The following is a 24,991-nucleotide window of genomic DNA, read 5'->3' as shown; positions in this document are numbered from 1 at the left end:
GCAATGGGGGGTTAAGTGACTTGTCCAGGGTCACACAGTCAGTAAGTGTGAAGTGTCTGAGGACAGATTTGAACTCAGGTCCTCCTGAATCCAGGGCCAGTGCTTTATCCACTGCGCCACCTAGTCGCCCCCTAGGCCTTAGCTTCTTAAACTGTGGGTCACGACCCCATATGGGGCTGTGTCACTGAATGTGGGGGTCACAAAAAACTTGACAACAGTAAAAGGTTATGTATCCCTATTTTATAAACTTATATACCCAGGGTTGCATAAAGATATCTCAGGCAAAAAGGGGTCAAAAATGGAAAAAGTTTAAGAAGCTTTGATCTAGTTGACCCCCTCCCTTTAGTTTGCAGAGAAGTAGACAGAGGCCCACAGAAGTTAAGTCACTTGACTTGGCTCATATCCCATGGGTAATAAGTGGCAGTCAGGATTTGAACCCAAGTCTTCCAACTCCAAGCCCAGAACTCTTTCCACTGCACCAAACTAGCAGAGTCGAAAGCAGAAGCAGGCCATATTCACAACGTGACATCACCTCCTCTTCTCCACCCCCACCCCCCACCTTTGCACCAAAAAGTTAACAACTCAAAGTAGCAAACCCTGGGCAGGAGACTGAGAATATGAGAAGAAGCACTCCACACTTCACCTATCAATGAGAAAACCCAGATTCACCGGGAAGAACAAGAACACAGAGAGAAGAAGGGGACAAGGTTGAGAGGAGAGGATTTATGACGGCTTCACGTTTCATTCTTTGGAGCTTGTACTAGACTACAAGTTCCTTGAAAATGGGTACAGTGTTATTTAATTTGGAAGAGTAGAGAGAGCTCTGGATTTGGAGAAGGAGAACTTGAATTTGAAACCCAGCTCTGCTACTTAGGATCTGTGTCACCTCATTCCCCTGAGCCTCAATTTTGTCATCTGTAAAATGGGGGGGACAGGGGAGTTTCTGAAGGCCTTCCCAGTTCCAGTTTTATAATCCCATAATGATAAAATGAAGGGAATAACTACTTTTTTTTCTTTTTTCAAGGCAATGAGGGCTAAGTGACTTGCCCAGGGTCACACAGCTAGTGTCAAGTGTCTGAGGCTGGATTTGAACTCAGGTCCTCCTGACTCCAGGGCCGGTGCTCTATCCACTGCGCCACCTAGCTGCCCCCAGCAATAACTACTTAATCTCACTAAGCCTCAGTTTCCTGTTCTGTATAAGAAGACAGCTTCCTGACCCGAGTTATCAGAGAAGAAATCTAAGTTGTTTTTTTTCCTTTTTAACCGACTCATAAACACTAGTTCTTCAATATACTATCTATTCTGTTTGCCTCCCGATCAAACTACTTTCCTTAAGACTACCAAAATTTCATTTTTATTCTTTAATCCCAGTAGTAGTGGATTGTGAGCTCCTTGAGGGCAAGGAATAGGTCCTATATGTGCCGTGAACAAAGCAGGTACTAGACATATGACTGCTGAATGAAGTTTGAAATATTAACAGTTTTCAGGGGGGCAGCTAGGTGGCGCAGTGGTTAAAGCACCGGCCCTGGAGTCAGGAGGGCCTGAGTTCAAATTCAGCCTCAGACACTTAACACTTATTAGCTGTGTGACCCTGGGCAAGTCACTTAACCTCCATTGCCCCAGAAAAAATTTTTTTTAATTTAAAAGTTTTTTTAAAAAACAGTTTTCAGAGCACCCAACATCATCTTACATTGCTAGAAGATGCTTATTAGATTCTTAAAACCATGTGATAGATATGAATATTTTAAAACCAATGTGGTAGAGAAGGAAGAGGAGGAAGAGGAAGAAGAAGAGGAGGAGGAGGAGGAGGTGGAGGAGAAACAGCTCCTAAGGTCTCTTCCATCTCTGAGTCATATGATTTATATAAGCAGATGACCTTTCAGTTCCAAATTCTATGTTCCTATAAGTAAATAAAAAGTAGTTAGAGGAGAGAAACAGCATTAACAATGGATAAAAACAGAGAATTCTTTAAGGAGAAAGGAATACCTGATCTGAGCCTCAGAACAATCTAATAGCTGAAACACACACGTTTACACATCTATAAGTGTGTGTGTACATATGTGAATATGCACATGTGTGCACGCGCACACACACACACACACACACACACACACACACGGGGTGGGGGTAAAGGGACTGTTTTGCTTGCAAAGCACTTTACATAATTATTGCATTTCAGTCTCACAACAACCCAGAGAAGTAGGTGCCATTATTCTACCCCCTTTACAAATGAAGAAACTGAGGCACAGAGGATTACAGGATCTTAAATATGAAGCTAGAACAGATCTCAGAGACAATCTAACCACCCCCTCCTTTTGCCTAAGTAAAATAAAGCCCAGAGAGGGTAAGTAAGTGATTTGCCCAAGGTCACGCAAACAGTAAGCATCAGAGGTGGGCTTTGAACCTAGGACGCCCATCTCTAGAGTCAAAACTCTTTCCACTATACCCAGCTGGCTCCCTGACTTAGGTGAAAATGAATTTTACCAGGTGACTTTTCTAAGATTCCTACACTATCCCTTGGTTTCCCAACTTCTCCCTCCTCTAATTTATTCATTTGTTCGGTCAAGATTTTACCAGGCACCAAGAGATGCACAGTGCTGTCCTAGGTGCTGATGGAGATACAAAGCTAGATAAGACTAATCACTGACCTCAGTGAGCTTGCAATCTAAACATTTTCCTTTCTACCAGCCATAAAATTAAGAGTCTATTTACTCATCTTCTGTCTTCCTAGACATATCTTTCTAACACATTTAATTTAGGAGAATCTGTGAGTGGCCTCATGGATGGCAAACTGGACACAGATCAGAAATTCTTGAGTTTGGACCTGGGCCTCACCCCAGTCTATGCTACCACATTATCCTTAATCTCCTGGCATCTCTCACTGCTCAGTAACTACCTCTACAAAATGGGGGGAAATAACAGTCATCACTCCCTACAGTTGTATTTCTCCACCCTCAAGTCCTCCCATCTACAATTCTCCTATCCAACTTCCCTTCAGTTTTCTTCTTTATCATTTTAAAGGAAAGAAGAAACAGGAAAATTACCCCAGCATCTGCCCCAGAACACAAGAGAGTCTGAGATCGTCACTGAGTGCTAGCTGTTTCTGGGGCAGCTTCATCATTGGTAGGGGGCAATACTCTCTCTTCTCATCATTTCTTATTATCACAACTGACCCAAAGGTCTAGGACCTCTGCACAGCTAGGCCATAGCCTCAACAGATCTCAACCTCCTTAAGTTAACCTTTCCACCTGTTTGGGTCCAGAGTCTAGACTTTAGAAGAGCTGAATGTCCAGGAAAAAAGAATTCAAAAAAAAAAATGCTAAACAAGGAAGTTATTGGAAGGCAGAAAGAAGACAGAAGGTCACATGGTCCTAGACCTAGATAGAGCCAGAAAGGACCTCAGAATCATCGAGTTCAACCCCCTCATTTTACAGATGAGGCCCATGAGGTCAAGTGACGTGAACAAAGGGTAGGATCTGAACCCATATCCTTCAACTCCAGTGACAATGCTCTTTAGGAAGATATCCTAAGTCATCTCCGCAGAGACCCTGAAGAAAGCTCCTTCCTTAGCCCTAACCTTAAAAGTCTAGAAAAGTACATTCTCCAAAAAAAAAGAAAGAAGGAAGGAAGGAAGGAAGGAAGGAAGGAAGGAAGGAAGGAAGGAAGGAAGGAAGGAAGGAAGGAAGGAAGGGAAAGAAAGAAAAGAAAAGAAAAGAAAAGAAAAGAAAAGAAAAGAAAAGAAAAGAAAAGAAAAGAAAAGAAAAGCACATTCTCAGAGCACAGGGATGCATTCTTCAGAGACAAGCCATTGGCAAGTTGTAGATTTCCAAAAAAATTAAGCATCAGAGAAAACAGGAGATGAGAAACACCCAGAGCTGCTGCCGAATCAGACCCTTCCTCCGCCTCCCCCTCTCTTCCTGGATTCGGTAACTCCAGAAGATGCTTGGCAGCCCAGGGACAACATAACATACCTGGGAGCCCACCAGTTCCAGAGAACCCAGGTCCCGGACTTCTCTCAGCTCCACTGGGGAAGGGGGTCCCAGAGCCCCAGGTGCTTTCGTGGGCACCCAGCCCCACAAGCAGTGCATGGCAGGCTAGATAACATTGACCCGTAGGGGCTCGGGGGTGGAGAGGCGCCAGGCACCCGGGTGATCGCCAGCAATGAGGGAAGGGGAAGGGATATTGCTGGGTTTTTCCAAACTCCACAAGGGACAAAAATAGGCCTGTGGCACTGGGGCTGGAAGAGTCATCAGAACTTGGAGAGCAGGTGCTGTGTTTCAGAAGACAGCCAGGCTGACATGCCCATGTTCTGCAGTAGTGAGCGGGATTTATTTTTGGTGGCATTGGGGACTCCGGGCCCAAGCCTCTAACATGCAAATTAAGACTGCCTGCTGGGTTTTAGGGGCTCAGTAGATCTGTTATTTCCCTCCCTCCTCAAGAATGAAAATTGAGTCTTTTTTTCAATGTACCCCTCCTCCTGCCCCATCCCAATTAATCACCTGGAAAGCCCCCACCCCCAAGATGGCAACTTCAACCCCGCCCCCACAAAGAGATGTAAGGACTCTGAACACTACCAGCCTGCCTCGTTTGAATAACCTGCAGACTCCCGCTCTCCCATCTGTATGGAAGCCTCCAACTCAGCTTGACTTGTTATACTAAGCTTCTCCCTATTTCCCAACTCTACCTAAAGCCCTCCCCAGTTTCCATATGGAAAACCAGAGAAGAGCACTGGGTTTAATTGTGGAAGCATATTAGAAATCCCTCTTTTAGGAGCAGCTAGGTAGTGTAGTGGATAAAGCACCAACCCTGCATTCAGGAGGACCTGAGTTCAAATTTGGCCTCAGACCCTTGAGACTTACTAGCTGTGTGACCCTGGGCAAGTCACTTAACCCTCATTGCCCGGAAAAAAAAAAAGAAAGAAATCCCCCTTTTAGTTTCTAGAGAAATATGAAGAAATAAACTTCTTCTATGAAACCCTTCCAGACCCCTGGAAGAAGCCCCTTGGAAAGTTGGGGAGGGGGGTTCAGGTCAGACAAAAGGGAGGATTAAAGGCAATAACCGGAAACTTAATAGAGTCTCTCTTGTTTAGATAAGAACATTGCCTTTGCTCACTCCTGGACACAAGGACTGGGCCAAGAGAATTACCTTTACGTTGCCTTGTCAGGCCCCCTGCTAATAACCAGGATATAGATCCATGCAAAGGAGGCGGCCAGGTGGCTCAGTGGATAGAACACTGGGCCTGAAATCAGGAAGACCTGAGTTAAAATGTCACTTCACTTATTAGATGTGTGACTCTGAGCAAGTCACTTAACCTCTGCTCCCCTTAATCTACTGGAGAAGGAAAGGGCAAACCAGGAAATAGCCTAACTCTGGGCCTGGCAACCTATCCACTGCACCATCTAGCTGCCCCTAATATGTGTATATATGTATGGCCTCTGTATATATATAGCCATATCTATGTCTACCTATTCATCTATCTTCTTTTTTTTTTTGGTGAGACAATTGGGGTTAAATGACTTGCCCAGGGTCTGAATCCAGATTTGAACTCAGGTCCTCCTGAATCCAGGGCCGATGCTCTATCCACTGTGCCACCTAGCTGCCCCCATCTATCTTTTTTTTTGGGGGGGGGTGAGGCAATTGGGGTTAAGTGACTTGCCCAGGGTTATACAACTAGTAAGTGTCAAGAGTCTGAGGCGAGATTTGAACTCAGGTCCTTCTGAATCCAGGGCTGGTGTTCTAAGCATTGTGCCACCTAGCTGCCCCTGCTCCCATCTATCTTGATAGATGGATAGATAGAGATAGATGATGATGATGATGAATAGAGAGACAGAGAGAGATAGATACAGCGAGAGAGATGGATAGATAGGGAGGGATGGATAGAGATAGATACAGAGAGATAGTGAGATAGAGAGAGATAGAGATAGAAACAGACAGATACATACATACATACATACATACATACATACATACATATGCCTCTTACCTACTGAAAAGCCCTTTTCCCTTTACTCTACCTTTCCAAGGGGCTTCTCACAGGAGTCTGGAAAGGGCTTTAGAGAAGAAATATAATTTCCTCATAGAAACCAAAAGGGTAAAATGCTTCCACAAGGAAACCCTGTATTGTATGTGTGTTTATCTATGTTTATATATATATATATATATATATATGTGTGTGTGTGTGTGTGTGTGTGTGTGTGTGTACATATACATAGCTTTCACAAGGTTAATAAAAATACAGAACCACATATATGCATATCTATATCTATATCTTTGTTTTCACTAACCTTTCATTTTCTTGATAATCTAATGTGGCATTAAACCCTTATTCTGAAAGGGGGGTCTAGAGGCTTTACCACATTTCCAAATGGGTCCAGGACAAAACCAAAGAAACATAAAAGCCAAATGGTTAAGAATCCCTGGCCTAGATGATCTCAAAGTTTTCTTCTACCCCTTAACCCTGTGACTACACCTAGTATCCCTATATTTGGAGTCTGAGGAGCCGAGTTTGAACCTCCGCTCTACTTAGTATCTCTGTCCCTCTGTTTCTAGCCCTTCAAAAGGAGACGTAGCCTGCCGTCTCTTCCTCCTCCCAGCTTTTCGATTCCCTTAAGCTTTAAGGAATCCATTTCAATTCAGCACAGGGCACTCTAGTCTTCTGGGAAGCACTTTGGATTAGAAGTTTTAAAGAGATCTCAGCGCTGGTTCCAGTGACACACTTGTTATGTGATCAGACTCCGGAATGGGCTCCAGGCCTCTGTTTTGCCATCTGTGTAATGGAAGCCCGGTTGTAAAGATAAACCCAGGTATAAAATGCAAGGTGCTCAGATTCTCAGAAGAGATTTATTACATTGAGATGAGTAGAAAGAATAGAGATGATCTGATGGAAACGCAGACCAAGATTTTAAATCTATCCTCACTTGAGGCCCGATTTTGGAAGACCAAGTCAGATTTCAGAAAGCAGACAGACTGTGCCAGTGATAAAATACCCAGCTTTCACTGGTTAGCAGAGGAATGCCATTCCAGAGGTCACCCCGGGGAGGAAAACAGAGAGGGAGAGAGGGAAGAAATGTGAGCCCAGAGTCCCAGAAACTCTCAGGCCACCCCAGAGGAGGGGGAGGGGAAGCTCTCTCATTACATCTGCTGAAGCATTTTTACAGCCGGGCAGACAATGGCTATCACCTCATCCTAGAAACCTGAGCCTGGTTGGGAGTGGAGTAACTGCCCCCCTTCTCCATCCTCCAACCCTCTTCCCATTCCCACTCACAGGACTACCTGCCCTGAGCTCACCCATCACCAGAGAGAAGGCAAATCTCACTTTCCCCAGCCCACATGGAGCAGCTTACGATCTAAGAAGATAACTTGTCTTTCACCTCCCTTGGCAAGAGTGGCCACCACTGCCGGGATAATCTTCCTCTGACACAGTTTTCGTTAGACTTGGCAGGCCAGAAATATTGAAAGCCCAGGATAGAAGGGATCAAAGTTCATCAGAGTTCTGAAGGGGTCAACCCAGATATCCCCATCAAGTCCCAGACTCCTGGAATAGACATACTCCCTCCTCCCAAACCTTTTTCCAAGTTAATACCTTCATGTTTGTTCCTTTTATTGATATCTTTTGTTTTTACATCGACTAGATTTATTAAAACCTGGAAAGACTTATATGAACTGATGCAAAGTGAAGTGAACAAAACATTGTACACCCTTTTTCTCTTCTCCTACCACCTCCCAGAGAACCATACTTTATAAAAAAAAAAAAGTTAAAAAAGAAAAAGTGGGAGAAGAAAAAAAACATTAAAAGAGATAAACGGGGGCAGCTAGGTGGCACAGTGGATAGAGTACCAGCCCGGGATTCAGGAGGACCTGAGTTCAAATCTGGCCTCAGATACTTGACCCTTACTAGCTGTGTGACCCTGGGCAAGTCACCCCAATTGCCTCACCAAAAAAATTTTTTTTTAAAAGAGATAAACACATCAAAATAATCAGCTGTTACATACAATATGTCACACACCCCCCCTCTGCAAAAGAGTGAGGGAGGTAGGTGAAGCAGAGGTCGGACAGGTGATGCTGGGGACTTCTCCCATCTCTTCCTTGGGTACAATCCTATTGTTAACAATATTGCAATGTTCTGTTCAATTATATCGGGTGTAACATTGCTGTAGTTACAATGTATAGTGTTTTCCTGGCTCTGGTTACTTCACTTTGTATCAGTTCCTGTAAGCCTTTCCATGCTTCTCTGGAATCATCAAATTCATCATTTCTTATAGCACAGTCATAGTCACGGCATTTGCACACCACAGTTTGTTTAGCCCTTCCCCAATAGATGGGCATCTACTTTTGTTTCCAGTTCTTTGCTACCACAAAAAAATGTTGCTAACAATATTTTAGAGTATGTGTATATTTTTGTCAATGACTTCCTTCCGCTTTTGGAAATGGGTATTTTGTGATCTTTTGGAATTCATTGTGCCCCACCCCCACCCCCTGAAGCAGTAATGGTGGAAGTCAGAAACAGAAGGATGAGGATTATAAATCCATGGATAATCTGCTTGCAACAAATATTAATGAAAGTGAGGAAGGCATTCTTAAACTTTTGAAGTTGGCACCATGGAGGCTTGGTAAGCCATAGTGTCATATAAAATGTCTCCTGGACCAGTGCTAGAGAGAGAATACTAGACTGTATTTCTAGTGTGGTATTTCTTGAATCACTCCCTACTGCCTAAATCAAGTCCCACATTGTCCTACAGCTATTTTCCTATCTCATTTAAAGATGCCAGGCTTTTCCAACTTACCAGAACCTCTTTCCCCATTCTATGACACAAGGACTTGTTCCCAATCCTCTAATAAAGGAGGGTTTAGACAAACATCAAAAAGGAAGAAAAATTATGATGACCTAAACTAGGTTACGCATTTAGTGCTATACTAGTCACTCTAGCAAGGGAATACAAATTAAGCAAAATAACAACAAAATTCACTTGGAAGGACTAAAGGCCTAAAATCTGAAGGAAAATTTTAAGAAAGTAGGAATAAAGGGCCAGATCTCAAATTATATCAGAATCTCAAAATTATTTGGTACTGACTGAAAAATAGAAAAGTAGATCAATAGAAAGTCTAGAAAAAGAAGAATTATAAACAATTTAATTCAATAATCCTGCCTGGGTTTAATGCAGGAGGGAGTACCATTTGGTAAGCCTCCCATTTTAACTAGTCTTGTTACTAGATGTTCAGCTCAATTGTTTTCTTTCTTTAATAAAGGAGAGTTGTAGCTCTCTTTGTGATGACAAAGAATGGAAAACCAATTGGGGAATGGCTGAACAAGTTGTGGTTTATGATTGTAATGGAATACTACTGTGCCATAAGAAATGATGAGCAGGTGGATTTCAGAAAAACCTGGAAAGACTTACATGAACTGATGCTGAGTGAAGTGAGCAGAACCAGAGGAACACTGAACACAGTAACAAGCAATATTGTATGATGATTGACTATGAATGACTTAGCTATTCTCAGCAATACAATGATCCACAACGATTCCAAAGGACTCATGCTGAATAATGCAGTCCACCTCCAGAGAAAGAACTGATGGAGTCTGGATGCAAACTGAAGCATACTATTTTTCACTTTATTTTTTATGGGGGGTAGTGGATTTTTTTGTCTGTATTTTCTTTCACAGTATGACTAATATAGAAATTTTTTGTTTGTTTTGTTTTATTTTTTTGTGAGGCAATTGGGGTTAAGTGACTTGCCCAGGGTCACACAGCTAGTAAGTGTTAAGTGTCAGAAGCGGAATTTGAACTCAGGTCTTCCTGAATCCAGGACCAGTGCTCTATCCACTGTGCCACCTAGCTGCCCCTAATATAGAAATTTTGCATGATTGCACATGTAGAACCTATATCAAATTGTTTACTGATTCATGGAGGGAAGTGAAAAGGAAGGGAGATAATTTGGAATTCAAATTTTTTTTAATGTTAAAAATTGTTTTAACGTGTAATTAAGGGGAAAAAATAAAATAAAAACACTTAATTTTTTAAAAAAGAGAGTGTAGTAAGTACCTGATAAATTTTTATGCCTACAGGAAAAGCTTTAGTCATCTCACCCTAGTTATGGCTGAGTCCAATAATCAGTTACACAAACACACTTTTATTTTTCATGTAAGTAGGAATCCTTCTCCCTTGCATCTGAGTTAGACTCACTAAAACCTTGAGAAGTCAGTAAGAATAGGTCTTATATAGGAGTAATGCTCTCCTTAACCCACATAAACAGCCCCCTAATAAAGAATCAACTGCATTGAGGGTACTTCTGTTCCCAATTCCACTTCTGACTTGTAGTACAATCTTGAACAAGTTCTTCTAGTACACCACCTTAAAAGCAGGATAGCCTAGTGGCCTAGATTCATTCATATTTATTTGTTTGTTTATTTATTTATTCATTCATTCTCTCTCTCTCCCCCTCCCTCTCTCTCCCTCTCTCCCTCTCCCTCTCCCTCTCCCATATCTATCCCTCTCCCTCTCCCATCTCCATCCCTCTCCCCTCCTACCCATCCATCTTGTTGCTAGTCTGCTCCCTAATGTCGGTATGTTTCTAGGAAGCTCCTGGTTTCCATGTAATATAAGGCTACTGAGAAGAGCTGAAAAAATGAACCTCCCATCTTTTCAGCCTATGGGGCTGACATATACCATCAGACACAAGTGATGCGTTGGTTGCTTTTGCTGAAATGACTTTTTTTTCTTTCTTTGATTTTTAATCTTTGTTTCAAGGGTAAAGTTCACTGAGTGAGGCAGGAGGAGGAACATAATCAGAAATAAGGGACTGACAGGAGGGGGAAGGCAAAGAATATTAAAAAGTCTTCTCTTTCTCCAATGACCAAGGTTTTGAATGTCAGAGTAATGATGGGGAAGAAGGGAAGGGTAAAATGGTCTTTCAGAATTATTGGCAGTTCATACCAGCTACTGTTTGTCAGTAGCCTGGTATTTATTAATCACTTACAATGTGTGAGGCACTGTGAAAAATGACAGAGATACAAAGAAAGGCAAAAGATAGTCCATGCTCTCAAGGAGGTCACAGTCTAATGGGGGAAGAGAACGTGCAAATGACTACATACAAACAAAAAGCATATAGAATAAACTGGGGCTAACGTCAGAGAGAAGGTACCAAGATTAAGGAGAACTGAGAAAGTCTTCTGGCAGAAAATGCCGACTTCAGATATGACTTGAAGGAAGCCAGAATAGCCAGGAGGCCAAATGAGGAGGAAGAGAGTTGCAAGAATGGGGAACAGCTGGTAAGAATTCCAAGAGTCAGGGCAGCTAGGTGGCACAGTGGATAAAGCACTGGCCCTGGATTCAGGAAGACCTGAGTTCAAATCCAGCCTCAGACACTTGACACTTCCTAGCTGTGTGACCCTGGGCAAGTCACTTAACCCTCACTGCCCTGATAAATAAATAAATAAATGAACGAAAGGAAGGAAGGAAGGAAGGAAGGAAGGAAGGAAGGAAGGAAGGAAGGAAGGAAGGAAGGAAGGAAGGAAGGAAGAAAGAAAGAAAGGAAGGAAGGAAGGAAGGAAGGAAGGAAGGAAGGAAGGAAGGAAGGAAGGAAGGAAGGAAGGAAGGAAGGAAGGAAGGAAGGAAGGACGGAAGGAAGGACGAAAGAAAGAAAGAAAGAAAGAAAGAAAGAAAGAAAGAAAGAAAGAAAGAAAGAAAGAAAGAAAGAAAGAAAGAAAGAAAGAAAGAAAGAAAGAAAGAAAGAAAGAAAGAAAGAAAGAAAGAAAGAAAGAAAGAAAGAAAGAAAGAAAGAAAGAAAGAATTCCAAGAGTCAGGAGCTACCAAGTCAGGCACAGCCAAGGAGGTCAGTGCCACTGAATCTCAGAGTATGTGGAGGGGAGAAAGGTATAACATTGGAGAGGTCAGAAGGGGCCAGGCTGTGGAGGGTTTTAAAAAACTTTATATTTGATCCTAGAAGTAATAGGGAGCCACTGAAGTTTATGGAACAGGAGCTTGAAGTGACATGGTCAGACCTGAGCATTAGGAAGATCAATTTGACCAATATGGGGAAGACAGGCTGGACTGGGGAGAGAAAGATAAAGCAGGCGACTATTTCAATAATCCAAGTGTCAAGTGATGAGCAGCCTGCATTTACCAGGGTAGATGTAGTGTCAGGGAAATAAAAGGGGCAGGGAGGAGGTAAATGAGAGAGGTTACAAAGGTACTAAGAACCGAATTTGACCACTGATTGGATAGGGGATGGTGAGAGTGAGGAAGCAAAGATGAAACCTGGGTTGTGAGCCTGGGTGACTGGGAGGATGGTGGTTCCCTCAATAGCAATAGAAAAGTCCAGAAGAGAGGAACGTTTGGGAGCAGGATAATGAGATCAGTTTGGGATGTGCTGAATTTGTTCATCAGACACACAGTTCAAGATGGCAGCTGGAGATTTGAAACTGGAGATCAGGAGAGAGGTTAGGGTGGACAAAGAGACTTCAGAGCCATCTGCACAGAGATGATCATTGAAACCATGGGAACTGATGAGATAACCAAGAGAAAATGGTATAGAGCAGGGAGAGAGAAGAACCCAGGAATGAGCCTGGGGGGACGCCCACTGTTGACAGGCATGGCATGGCTGAGGATCCAGCAAAAGAGACAAAAGAGGTCAAACAGGAGTGTCATGAAAACCGAGAGAAAAGAGAACATCAATGATGAAGATAGAGAAAAAGACATGAAATGCAGCCATTAAGAGATTATTTGTAGGGGCAGCTAAAGGGTGCAGTGGATAGAGCAGCAGCCCTGGAATCAGGATTTCAAATCCGGCCTCAGATGCTTGCTTACTAGCTGTATGACCCTGGGCAAGTCACTTAACTCCAATTGCCTTAAACATCCGGGGCCACCTCCAGTCATCCTGATGTATATCTTGCCACTGGACCCAGATGGCTCTGGAGGAGAGAGTGAGGTTGGTGACCCTGCACAGCCCTCCCTCACTTAAATCCAATTCAGTGACATCACCCCAATGTCATGGTCCTCTTGGAGAATGAAGGACAAATAACAAATTGGTTGCCCGACTGCATTAATTCCTTGCTGCCCTATTAATCATCCCCTCCTTCCCTTTATCTTCCTCCTTTTTCTCTCTAGCAGATTCTTCCCCAAGGCCAGGAGTGTCTAATTCCTCCCAGCCCTCCACCCCCAATAAGGGGATCCATGATCAGAAACCCACTGGTGTGTGCCACATGAATATTTTACCCTTATAATTAACAATTGATACTCTCCTCCTCACAGGACACCTGGCAGCAGTCAATTAGACAATGGATTGGGCCAGCAGGTGGTTGGGTCCTGCTGGCCAACTAGTTCAGGTGTGCTAATTAGTTTTTATTGTTGTTCTTGTTGTTGTTGTTGCTGCTGAAAAAAACCTTGAGGCAGGTTGTAATGACATGCTGGATGCCTGGGCCCTAGGCCTTAATAACAACACACATTTACATGGCACTGGAAGATTTCCATGAACACTTTCTTCATGACAACCCTACAATGTAGGCAGTGTATATATACATCATACCCATGTCATGGATGGGAACATTGAGGATCTGAGCGACTGAGTGACCTTCTCATGGACACATAGTTAGTAAAAGCAAAAATCAGTTTTCAAAATCCAGGTCTCCAGACTCCACACCACCTCTCTCACAAACATATTTAGGCCTTCCATATTCTTTAAAAAAACAAACAAACAAACAAACAACTCCCTCCATCCTCCTCTTCCCCCTTTCCTGATAAATTTCTTAGAAAAATAGTGTGTCTGCTGACACCACTTCCTTTCCCCCAGTAGCTCTCTCCAAATTGGCTGCTGCCACACTGTATTTTCACCAACTCACCAACCCCCTAATCCCCAACGCCAACAGACTTCCCTCGCTCCTCTTTTCTTCCATTCCTCTCAGTTACATCTGAGTTAATGGATAGCCACCCCCTTCCTTCGAATCCTCTCCTCCCTTGGTTTCCACGCAGACAGCTCTTGCGGGGTCTCCTCATCTGTCAGCCCCTTCTTTTTTTCTGACACCTCCTCTTCTTCCCACCTACCAGGGTCCCTTGGCTCTCCCCTTAATTTACTTCCACAAGCATTTGTTAGGTCTCTGGGGCAGTCCCTCATCACTTCTTGCACAGACTATTCCAGTGACCTCCCTGAGCCAAGGCTCCTTTCTCACCCACCCTCCACACAGGGGCCAAAGGGATTTTCCTAAAGTTGGGTCTGGCCCAGTCACTGCCCTCCTCAATAAACTCCAGTGTCTCCCAAATACAGTCTCCTCTGTCTGGCAGCTAAAGCTCTTTCTGGTCTACAAATCTCTATACACTCTCCAGTCTGATTCTGTGGGTTCCTCCAACACCATCTCCTGCTTTTCTTATTCCTTTCTGTAGCATTGATCCCTACCTCTTTACAGATAAGTGATGTTCCTATATTTTAACACGACAGTAGGTTTATTACCTTCATGAATAGAACTTCATCCATTTACAGGATCTCAGAGTTTACAAAGCACCCCAGCCACAACAATCTCATGGAGTGGGAAGTGTCAAGTCTTCCTACTTGCCATTTTACAGGTTAGGAAATGGAGACTAGGGTAGATGAAGCAACCTGGCCCAAGTCATCATCGAGCTTATGAGGGCTGGAAGTAGGGCCAAGAAGCCAGGCCCCTTAACTCTAAGCCCAGGGTGCTTTCTACTCTGTTGAGAACATGACCGGGCACAGGCTAAGGGGCTTCTGGACACCACGAGGGCCAGAATCACAGAATCCCAGTGACCCACGGGCACCTACTCAGAGGTCATGGAGCCTGTCTCTTACTCACCTCTCTTTCGACTCTTGCTGGTATTGGAGAGAGCCAAGGAGGCCCCATCCCCCCCCCAAACCCCCACCCACATGCCGCCAGCCAGGGGTGGGGCAAACTATGCTGAACTGGATGCCTGACTCCTGGCTCTGGCACTCAATGCCTCTGTGATGTACAGCAAGTTGCTTAACTTGTCTGGGTCTTGTCCTCTCTTCTGCAAAGCGAGAGGGTTGAACTAACCCATTAGATTGGAAGTTCCCAGCTGTTTTGTTTTAGTTTTTGGACTTTTATTTTTAATAACCCCAGCACTTAGCATAGCACCTGGCACATAGTAGGTGCTTAAGAAATATTTGCTGGGGGGCAGCTAGATGGTGCAGTGGTTAAAGCACCGGCCCTGGATTCAGGAGGACCTGAGTTCAAATCCGGCCTCAGACACTTGACACTTACTAGCTGTGTGACCCTGGGCAAGTCACTTAACTCCCATTGCCGAAAGGAAGGAAGGAAGGAAGGAAGGAAGGAAGGAAGGAAGGAAGGAAGGAAGGAAGGAAGGAAGGAAGGAAGGAAGGAAGGAAGGAAGGAAGGAAGGAAGGAAGGAAGGAAGGAAGGAAGGAAGGAAGGAAGGAAGGAAAGAAAGAAAGAAAGAAAGAAAGAAAGAAAGAAAGAAAGAAAGAAAGAAAGAAAGAAAGAAAGAAAGAAAGAAAGAAAGATTTGCTGACTGACTGACTTGAAACCACTAGGTGATATCAAAGATTCTTTCCACTTCCAAATTCTCTAACAGAATTGAGAGGCCACTGAAGTGGGAGGAAGCTCAAAGGTAGGACAAAATGGGTTCAGATCCAGCCATTGATACTAATACGACTATAGGTGAATCGCTTTATTTCTTCTTTATTTTTATTTCCTAAGTTTGCTTTATTTCTCTGAGACTCAGTACCCCCTTCCTTAAATAGGCATAATAACATCTGTCCTGTTCTGCCTCTCTAGATAATTCTCTTTTTTTAACTTTATTTTTATTTATGATATGTAATTATATTTTATACACATATCAAACATAGATATATACATACACACATATGATATATAAAATGTAAATTTTCTACATTATCACATTTAGATATACCTAGATATGTTCTAATACATATAACTTAGTATTTTAAATCTTAAAATAACTTATAAATAATATAAACATATCAATTTACATAAATAATATATGACAGATTTGTTTAAATATAATTATTATATAAGACCTAAATAACTCATATATGTGCAATATATATTTATATGTGTATATAAATACATACGTACCTCCTGAACCCTTCCTAGCACACCCTTCCCCTACCTTTTTTATCTATTTATTTATTCATTCATCCATCCATCCATTTATTTATTTATGTAGGGCAATGAGGGTTAAGTGACTTGCCCAGGGTCACACAGCTAGTAAGTGTCAAGTGTCTGAGGCCACATTTGAACTCAGGTCCTCCTGAATCCAGGGTGGGTGCTTTATCCACTGCGCCACCTAGCTGCCCACCCCCCACCTTTTTAAAAAAAATTTTTTGCCAGATTACACATTTTTATTTAGATTTACTGTTCCAATCTCTAATTGAGTGACTCTCTTGAGCTCAGGCTGCTGGATCTACCCTGAGCCTTCAATGCTTAACCCCTTTATGACCCGAGGCCTCCTGGCCCCAATACCCCCAGGCCAGCCCCTTCCCCATCCCTGACTTGGTCAAATCTCCCCAGCTGGAGAGCTCACCTGCACCACCTCGGTCCTCACGTTGAGGGTGTACAGCCAGTCACTGAAGCGTGGGTAGCTGTTGAGTTCCACCGTGCGCTCCCCGGGGGCCACACTGAGTTTGCACTGCCTCTGCTTGCTGATGTACCGAACCAGTTTAGCCTGTTGGGAAGACCAGAAAGCAAGAGATTTAACAGAGTATGATCTCACCCAGAATCATGGCCAGCATTTACATAGCACTCTGAGGGCTGCAAAGTACCTCACATCTTATCACAACAACCCAGGAAGTAGGTGCTAGCATTGTTCCCATTTTACAAATGAAGAAACTGAGGCTGACAACTGTTAAGTGACTTGCCAAGCTGAGAAGTGTCTGAGGTAGGATTTGAACTCAGGTCCTCCTGAACAGGTCCAACACTGCACCACCTAGTAGCTTCTAAACAAATTTAGAAACAGAAGGGATTTGTGAGAATGGCTTGTCCACCCCCCTCAATGTACAAATGAGGGAACTGAGCCCTTCTATAGATACAAAGGTGGAAGTGGAAGAACTGGGATTTGAACCCAGGTCCCACTTCATCCAAGTTCTAACTTTTTTAAAAATTGGGGGTCGGGCAGCTAGGTGGCGCAGTGGATAGAGCACTGGCCCTGGAGTCAGGAGGACCTGAGTTCAAATCCAGACCCAGACACTTAACACTTACTAGCTGTGTGACCCTGGGCAAGTCACTTAACTCCAACTGCCTCACTAAAAAAAAATTTTAAATAAAAAAAAATCGGGGCACAAGGAGACTAGAAGCATGGGGAGGAAAACCCCACACACTCACTGAAGGGATGCCAAGGTCAGCCACCCTCGTCATTCGGGCTCCCTGCCTTATAAGGACCAAGTTTGCTCTTGAAGAAGAGATGAGAAAATATGCCTCTCTCCCTTCATTGCAAAGGTGGGGGCCTATGGGTATGGAACATCATATTTAATGTGCCACTCAAAAGATGTCTTAGCTTTGCTGAACTGCTTTCTCTCTTTTCCCTTCTCTTTCTTTCTTATTTTTGCAGTCATTGCATTCTGCTTGGCTTCTGGGAAAGCATCAGGCAGTGATTTGGGGTACCTGGTGGGTACTAACATGCAGCTTCTTCCTTATCCAAGTCATTTTCTTTTAAATAATATCCCATTCTTTTTCAAAATTTAGATTAATTACTTTTTTTAGTTAATAAGTTTTGAGGGGTTGTTTTTTGTTGTTTCTTTATGAGGGGCTTTGTTTGTTTGGGGTTTTTTTTGGGGGGGGTTACAAGGGCCAGGTCACTGGGTGGGGCGGCCAGGAGAGATACATTCAGAAATGAGAATGATATAAAAACCAAAGATGTTGTCAATAAATATTTATTTATTACCCACTCTCCACTGCCGTTACCCAAGAGGTTGAAATAAATTCAGAGAGCCAGAGAAAGAGAGATAGGGATTAGACAGAAGGAAAGATTTGTTAGCTAGTGACCAGGGGTCACTGACTTGAGTTGTTATTATTAATTATTATTATTATTATTGTGGTTATTATTATGGTTATTACTATTATTATTATACATTCATATAGTGCTTTAAAGACTGAGAGGTGGAGGTGCTTTATACACAGCAGTTTATTAGTCCTTACGACTCCTCCATCAGTCAGTGGAAACCCTCACATCTACAAGGCTTGGTGGCAGAGGCTGAGGGTGTGGGAGAGGGAGCCAGTCTGTCCTGGGGGTAGGGGATAGAGCCAATTGACCTCAGGGAGGTTCAGGATCCCCCAAGAACTCATGAAACAACTTTCACACCTCCTGGTTTTTTAATCAGTATTACTATCTCTTTACTAATATATTCCTTCTCAAAAGCCATCTCATAACAAAAAGAAAAAGGGGGAAATCTCAACAAAACCAACTAATATATGAACCAAGCTTAATACTGCATGCGATGATTCCCCAGGATTTAGCACAGTGCCCGCCACAGAGAATGTGCTTAATAAATGTTTGCTGACTGACAAAAAAAAAAAGCCCTGTATTTAGCATTCCACATCCATAGTGTCCCACCTCAATCACCTCTGCATTTCCAAATGTCTTCTTTGGGGCCAAACTTGGCAATTATAATTATACAACATTCCATTTCTTTTCTTTTCTTTTTTTTTTTTTTGGTGAGGCAACTGGGGTTAAGTGACTTGCCCAGGGTCACACAGCTAGTACGTGTCAAGTGTCTGAGGCTGGATTTGAACTCAGGTCCTCCTGACTCCAGAGCCGGTGCTCTATCCACTGCGCCACCTAGCTGCCCCCTATTTTATTCTTTTTCCAATCAATCATCAACATTTATTAAGTACCTACTATAAGCTGGGTGGGCATGGCGCTAAGCGCTAAAGATACCAAGAAAGTCCAAAAGACAATTGGTCCCCTCACGGTGCTTATGTTCTAAGGAAAGACAAGCTATGAACAATTTCCAACATACAATGGGTACATTGTACCCACATAGAGCATAAATGGGTAATCTCCATGGGAAGGCATTAGCAGTATGGGGAACTAGTTTCAGGGATGGGGGGGGGGAACAAGAATTTATTAAGAGCAGATATTGTGCTAAGAACATTACAGATAAATTCTGCCTCTTACAGAAAGTGGGGTTTAAGCTGAATCTTGGAGAAAATCAGGGAAGATAATCAGTAAACATATATTAAGCACCTACTATATGCTGGGTAATTTGCTAAGCACTGGGGACCAAAAAAAAAAAAAAAAAAGCAAAAGACAGTCCCTGCCTTCAAGGAGCTTACAGTCTAATAGGGGAGAGAACATGCAAACAAATATAGAGGAAGCAAGCTCTATATAGGATGAATAGGGAATTATTAAGAGAGGGAAGGCACTGGGATTAAGAAGGGCTGGGGCGGGGGGGCGCAGCTAGGTGGCCCAGTGTATAAAGCACCTGCCCTGGATTCAGGAGGACCTGAGTTCAAATCTGGTCTCAGACACTTACTAGCTGTGTGACCATGGGCAAGTCACTTAACCCTCATTGCCCCCACAAAATAAATGAATGAATGAATGAATGAATGAATGAATGAATGAATGAATGAATGAATGAGGACGGGCTGGAGAAGACAGGAAGCAAAAATAAAAAGGGAGAGAGCATTCCAGTCTGGTGCACAGCTGGTGCAAAGGCCTGGAGTCAGGAGATGGGAGTATCATATGCCAGGAAGAACAACCACCACCAAAAAACCCCCAATCACTGGATTGTAAAGTGCATTCCACTGACATTGCTCTGTACTAGTTTACCTAGTTCTGTTTACCTCCCTTGGTGCTAGTTCACCTAAATCTTCCCACACTGGTCTGCCTCTTATGCCACAGCGATATTCCATCATCATTATACACCCCAATTTATTTAGCCATTCCTCAATCTATGGCATGTTTTGAATCTAGTTCATAAAAAGGGGGGATGGGAAGGGGTACACTTCCATTTCTATTGGGGCTTGCTTCTCCTTCAATCCTCTCTAAACTGATTACACTGGGTATCTTTCTTCTTGGTGTATTTCAGCAAATATGTATGATGCATCTATTACATACCTCTGAGCATCCTGGGCTAACAGAGGTTAAAGCTGAAGGGGCCTGTTATATGGCTCAAGCCCCTCATTTCAGAGGGAGAACCTGGCACCCAAAGATTTGAACTGGCTAGCTCCTAACTCAATGGCAAGTAAATCACAGCCATGATTTGAACTGGAGACTTCTGCCTCAGTATCCAATATTCTTTGCGTCCTATCCCAGGCTGCTGTGTTAGATGCTAGGGAATGTACAGAAGCCCCTAGTTTGGTCCATGGCCAGACTAAACAGAAAAAGAATAACAGAATGAGATATGGTCATTTATGGAGCTCACCCTCTTGGAGTTTTTGTTGTTATTCAGTCATTTCAGTTGTGCCCAACTCTTAGTGACTCCATTTGGGGTTTTCTTGGCAGAGATACTAGGGGGGTTTGCCATTTCCTTCTCCAGCTCATTTTACAGATGAGGAAACTGAGGCAAACAGGGTGAAGTGACTTGCCTAGGGTCACACAGCTAGTAAGTCTAGAGGTAGAGGAGCACAACATATATACTGATAACTTATAGCTTGTGTGGGACCTTAGACAAGTCTCTTCCTCCTTCTGAACCACCATTTCTTCATCGGTAAAACAAAGGAGCTAGGCTGGAAGTTTCCTTTCAATTCTCAAGCCACAGTCTCATGAAAACACTCCCTATCACAAGCAGGGGAGGCAGGCACACTCTGTTCCTTGCCCATCATTCTGGTGCTACAGGCCGTGTTCCAAGGAATCAGATCCTGCTCTTCTCCGCCATTTCCACAGCCAGCTGTTCCCTCCCTCTATAGTGCTTTCTCTTCTCACAAGCACCAGCAGGAAAAAGGAACGAAAACACCACCTGTGCTCCCAGCTCCATGGGTTCCCTAGCCAGAATTCCTTCAAACCCCCCCTAGAGATACAGCCCAGACGCCTTCTGACAGACAGAAATCAACAGAAGTAGGGAGAGTTCAGTGAGCTGAAGTCTTGGCAGGTCCCCTCATGGAATACATGCATACACCCACGCACATGTGTGCATATATTACATGCATGTATATTTATGTATATACATGTGTGTGCATGCATGCATACTGTGGAAGGGAAGCACCACTCCTTATTTGTCATACACCAAATTCTCCACCAAGTCTTCCTTTTGGAAAACGTGGGACTATTTTGAGGCTGGTTATGGAGCTGACTCACTCCCCATCTTGTCTCCCAAAAGGTTGCTGGACCTTTCTGGCTAATATCAAAATGAGCTAAACTAAATGGACTAGACCCAGAATTTGAATTTTTTTGGCAGTATATAATGCACAGAGATGTAGTCTTATTTACATATGCAAATACACAGAGACGTGCAAAGGAACAAGGGGGATGAAGATGACAAGACTGGGCAGGGGTTGGTGCCAAGTCAGAACCTGGGGCTACTTAAAAGTCTGAGCCAGTATGGCCAAGGAGAACTATTAGATCTGTTAAGAATTTGTTACATATGCTGTTTTTGTTTTTGTTTTTGGTGAGGCAATGGGGGTTAAGTGACTTGCCCAGGGTCACACAGCTAGTAAGTGTCAAGTGTCTGAGGCCGAATTTGAACTCAGGTCCTCCTTAATCCAGGGCTGGTGCTCTATCCATTGCGCCACCTAGCTGCCCCTTGTTACATATGTATAAAAATCTCATCTTAAAGGATGGAAGAGAATGCCAAAGGGCAGGATGAGTTCAATGTGCAGAGCCAGCCCAGGTGTTTGCTGCCACCCACAGCTAATAATCTAGAAACCACTTCTGGCTGTGTTAGCCATTGGCCGAGATGACCCATCACCAAGAGGCTTCTGATAAGCTGACAGTCATAAGCTCATGAAACTCACAAAGCCTGTGAGAAGAAATGACTCACACAGGACTGGGATATCTTCTGGTATTTAAAAAGGCAAGAAATGTCTCATTTGCAGAGGATGAAGCAAGCAACCAGTCTGCAGCACTCAGGAGAGATGCAGCTCATGAGTCCAAAATGGTTTGAATTTATTTATTTTGATTTTGCCATGCTTTTCCAAAAGCTGGCTGCGGTGGAGACACTGAGGGGCATGGTGATAAATCCAAAGCATCCTTCAAAAGGAAATGTAACACCTGACAGCGTTTTCTTTACACCACAGAAGTATTAGTCTTTTTTTCTTTTAGAATAGGAAAGGGGGCAGCTAGGTGGCGCAGTGGATAAAGCACCGGCCCTGGATTCAGGAGGACCTGAGTTCAGATCCAGCCTCAGATGCTTGACACACTTACTAGCTGTGTCACCCTGGGCAAGTCACTTAACCCTCATTGCCTTGCAAAAGAAAAAAAGAAGAAGAAGACTAGGAAAAAAAAATACGTGTAGATTAAGGAAGAAGGCAGACTGGAAGAGTTACTGAGACTCTTTTCCCTCCCACTCCTGACCACAGCGGGTGTGTCAAATACCACAGTGCCGGGGAAAGGAAGGAATGGATGTTACAGTGAAATGTGCTCTGACTTCAAAGTCAGAGGAACTAGATTCAAATTCTACCACTGACTTTATTAACTGTGTGACCTTGGCAAAGTCACTTAACAGCCTCGGGCCACAGTTTATTCATCTGTAAAATGAGGAGGTTGAACTAGTTCATAGGCTCTGAGGTCCCTCTTAGCTCTCACTCTAAGATCCTATGACTTAGTGTTAGAAGTCATGGGTTCAAATCTTGAACCTGCCCCTTACCACCTATGGGACCTGGGCTAAAACAATCTCTCTGGGCCTCAGTTTACTCCTATTAAAATGAAGGGCTTGGAACAGATTGGGACTTTTAACATTTTGTGTGTGTTATGGAAGAGGAGCCTTTAGACCTCTTCTCAATAAAATGTTTGTTTGGTGTTTTGGTTTTGGTTTTATGGGGTTTTATTGCAGGGCAATGAGGGTTAAGTGACTTGCCCAGGGTCACACAGCTAGTATGTGTCAAGTGTCTGAGGCTGGATTTGAACTCAGCTCTTCCTGAATCCAGGGCCGGTGCTTTTGCACCAGTGCATTTTGCAATATGTTTTTAAGTACCCCAAATAAACAGGATTATGAAGAAAACCAATTATATTAAAATACAGTTATTAAATACCCTGGGGGGAAAACCCAGGTTCAGAAACTCTAAACTGGTTCATCTCCAAGGTCTCTTTCAAGGTTTGATTCTATGACCCTACCCAGTCAGCTCATGGCCCATCAAACCCCAAACAAAATAAAAATCATCTTCCTAAAAATCCAACCTTGTTACATTGTGTCCTGTTTGTGAAATGAAATCAAATGGCAAAGATTTTAATACAGAGCCGGCAGCCATCAAGAAGGAAACACCGAAGCCTACGGTCCAAATGGGATGGAAATGGTGGATGTGATGATTATAGAGAAACATGAGAAGATTTATATGAACTGGTGCAGAACGAGGGAGGCAGAACCAAGACAGTAACAGACAAAAGGGCTACGTAAATGTGGGTGGACTTCTTATATGATTCCTAGATAATACACATCTCTAAATCTACACATATGCACATCTATTCTATATAAAATTTCAATTCCTGTAATATTATTCTACAATATTCCCGTTATCACAAAGGAATTTGGACACAAAGGAACAAGTCTTCTAGATTATTCTGTACTATACTGTCGGTCCTTTATTTCTGAAGGGGACCATGACATCAGGGGGATGTCATGGCTTGCGCTGAATTGGATTTTTTTAAGCTAAAATAGTGATGGAATGGGCATTCAATGGACATTTCCATTTCACAGATGGGGAAAAGTGAGACTTTTTTTTTTACTTGGCCTCCAGTCAACCATCATCAACAAGCATTACTGGGTATCTTTTATCTCACTGGTGCGCTGTGTGGTGCCAGGGATGGAAAGGTATGAGAGAGATAGTCCCTGATAGAAAGGGGCTTATGTTCATCTTCATGCCTTGAAAGCTCAAATTCAGGTTTGGCTCCCGGGGGCAGGGAAAGTGGGCGCTGTTCTCTCTGACTCCCTCTCCTATGTGTATCCAAGCAAGGAGCACAGAGTCCCAGTGTGAGGGCTGGAAGGAGGCCGCTGGTAAGCCTCTATCTCAGCCACCTTCAGTTTACAAAGGAGGAAATTAAAGCCCAGAGAGAGGTGACTTCTCCAAGGTCACACATAGGGTGACAGAACCAAGATTGCCAGGACTGGAGTCAGGAAGATCTGAGTTCAAATCTGGCCTCAGAATCTTACTAGCTGTGTGACCTTGAGCAAGTCACTTACCCCATTAGCCTCAGTTTCCTCATCTGTAAAATGAGCTGGAGAAGGAAAGGGCAAACTACTTTCTTTGCCAAGAAAACCCAGAATGGGGTCACAGAGAGTTGGACATGACTGAAATTACCCAGCAATTAATCATAATAACAATAATGTAGTATTTACAGAAGCTATTTCTGCCATTGTAAAGAAATGGAGGAGACCTTGAATGAGTTATGTTCTATGGATGTGACAGAATGCTGAAGATTTAAGACATGATGAAGGGAATGGTTTAGAGAAATCTGGGAAGACTTCTACCAAGTCAGCTTCCCTTCCACTGGATCACACCACGTGGTGCCTACAAGGACGTGACCAGAAAAGATACCTCACCAGTGCCGGAAACGCCGGCTGCCCAGACTTGCACACACACCTCTAATCTGCCATCGGGATCAATCTTAGCCCAAATCTATCAACTGGTTGTTCCAGCCAGGCCCAGAGGGATAGGCAGCAAGCTGATTCAAGCCAGAACACCCCAATCAGGAAGGGCCCCTTCACCCTTTTGATAAGATTCACTGCTTAGAATGGGAAGGCAGACCTCGAAGACCAGGAAATTGTGCTACACACTCCACACACTTTGGCCCTCTGAAGAATACCCAGAAGCCAAATCTGCAAAGAGGGGTGGGGAGTGGGGTGGGGGGGAAGGAAGGTTGCTTTTTTTTTGGAGGCAATCAGGGTTAAGTGACTTGCC

At 43.5% G+C, this 24,991-nt stretch overlaps 1 protein-coding gene across 8 annotated transcripts in view; it reads right to left on the bottom strand.

Moving 5' to 3' along the window:
* The window catches only part of KSR1 (kinase suppressor of ras 1), a 224,777-nt gene that overhangs the window by 84,874 nt on the left and 114,912 nt on the right, over positions 1 to 24,991 (bottom strand). For 7 of the 8 annotated variants that reach the window (XM_044002780.1, XM_044002776.1, XM_044002775.1 and 4 more), the window contains exon 2: positions 16,527 to 16,667. In XM_044002780.1, coding sequence (XP_043858715.1) covers positions 16,527 to 16,667 — 141 coding nt within the window. Of the gene's footprint in view, positions 1 to 3,971; positions 4,150 to 16,526; positions 16,668 to 24,991 lie in introns of those variants that run through there. The other variant, XM_044002778.1, reaches the window with a different exon arrangement.

Source organism: Dromiciops gliroides, chromosome 4, assembly GCF_019393635.1.
Source record: "Dromiciops gliroides isolate mDroGli1 chromosome 4, mDroGli1.pri, whole genome shotgun sequence".
NCBI classification, from domain to species: Eukaryota; Metazoa; Chordata; class Mammalia; order Microbiotheria; family Microbiotheriidae; genus Dromiciops; species Dromiciops gliroides.
Note: the sequence above shows the minus strand (reverse complement) of the source record. Positions and strands in the feature narration are given on the sequence as shown.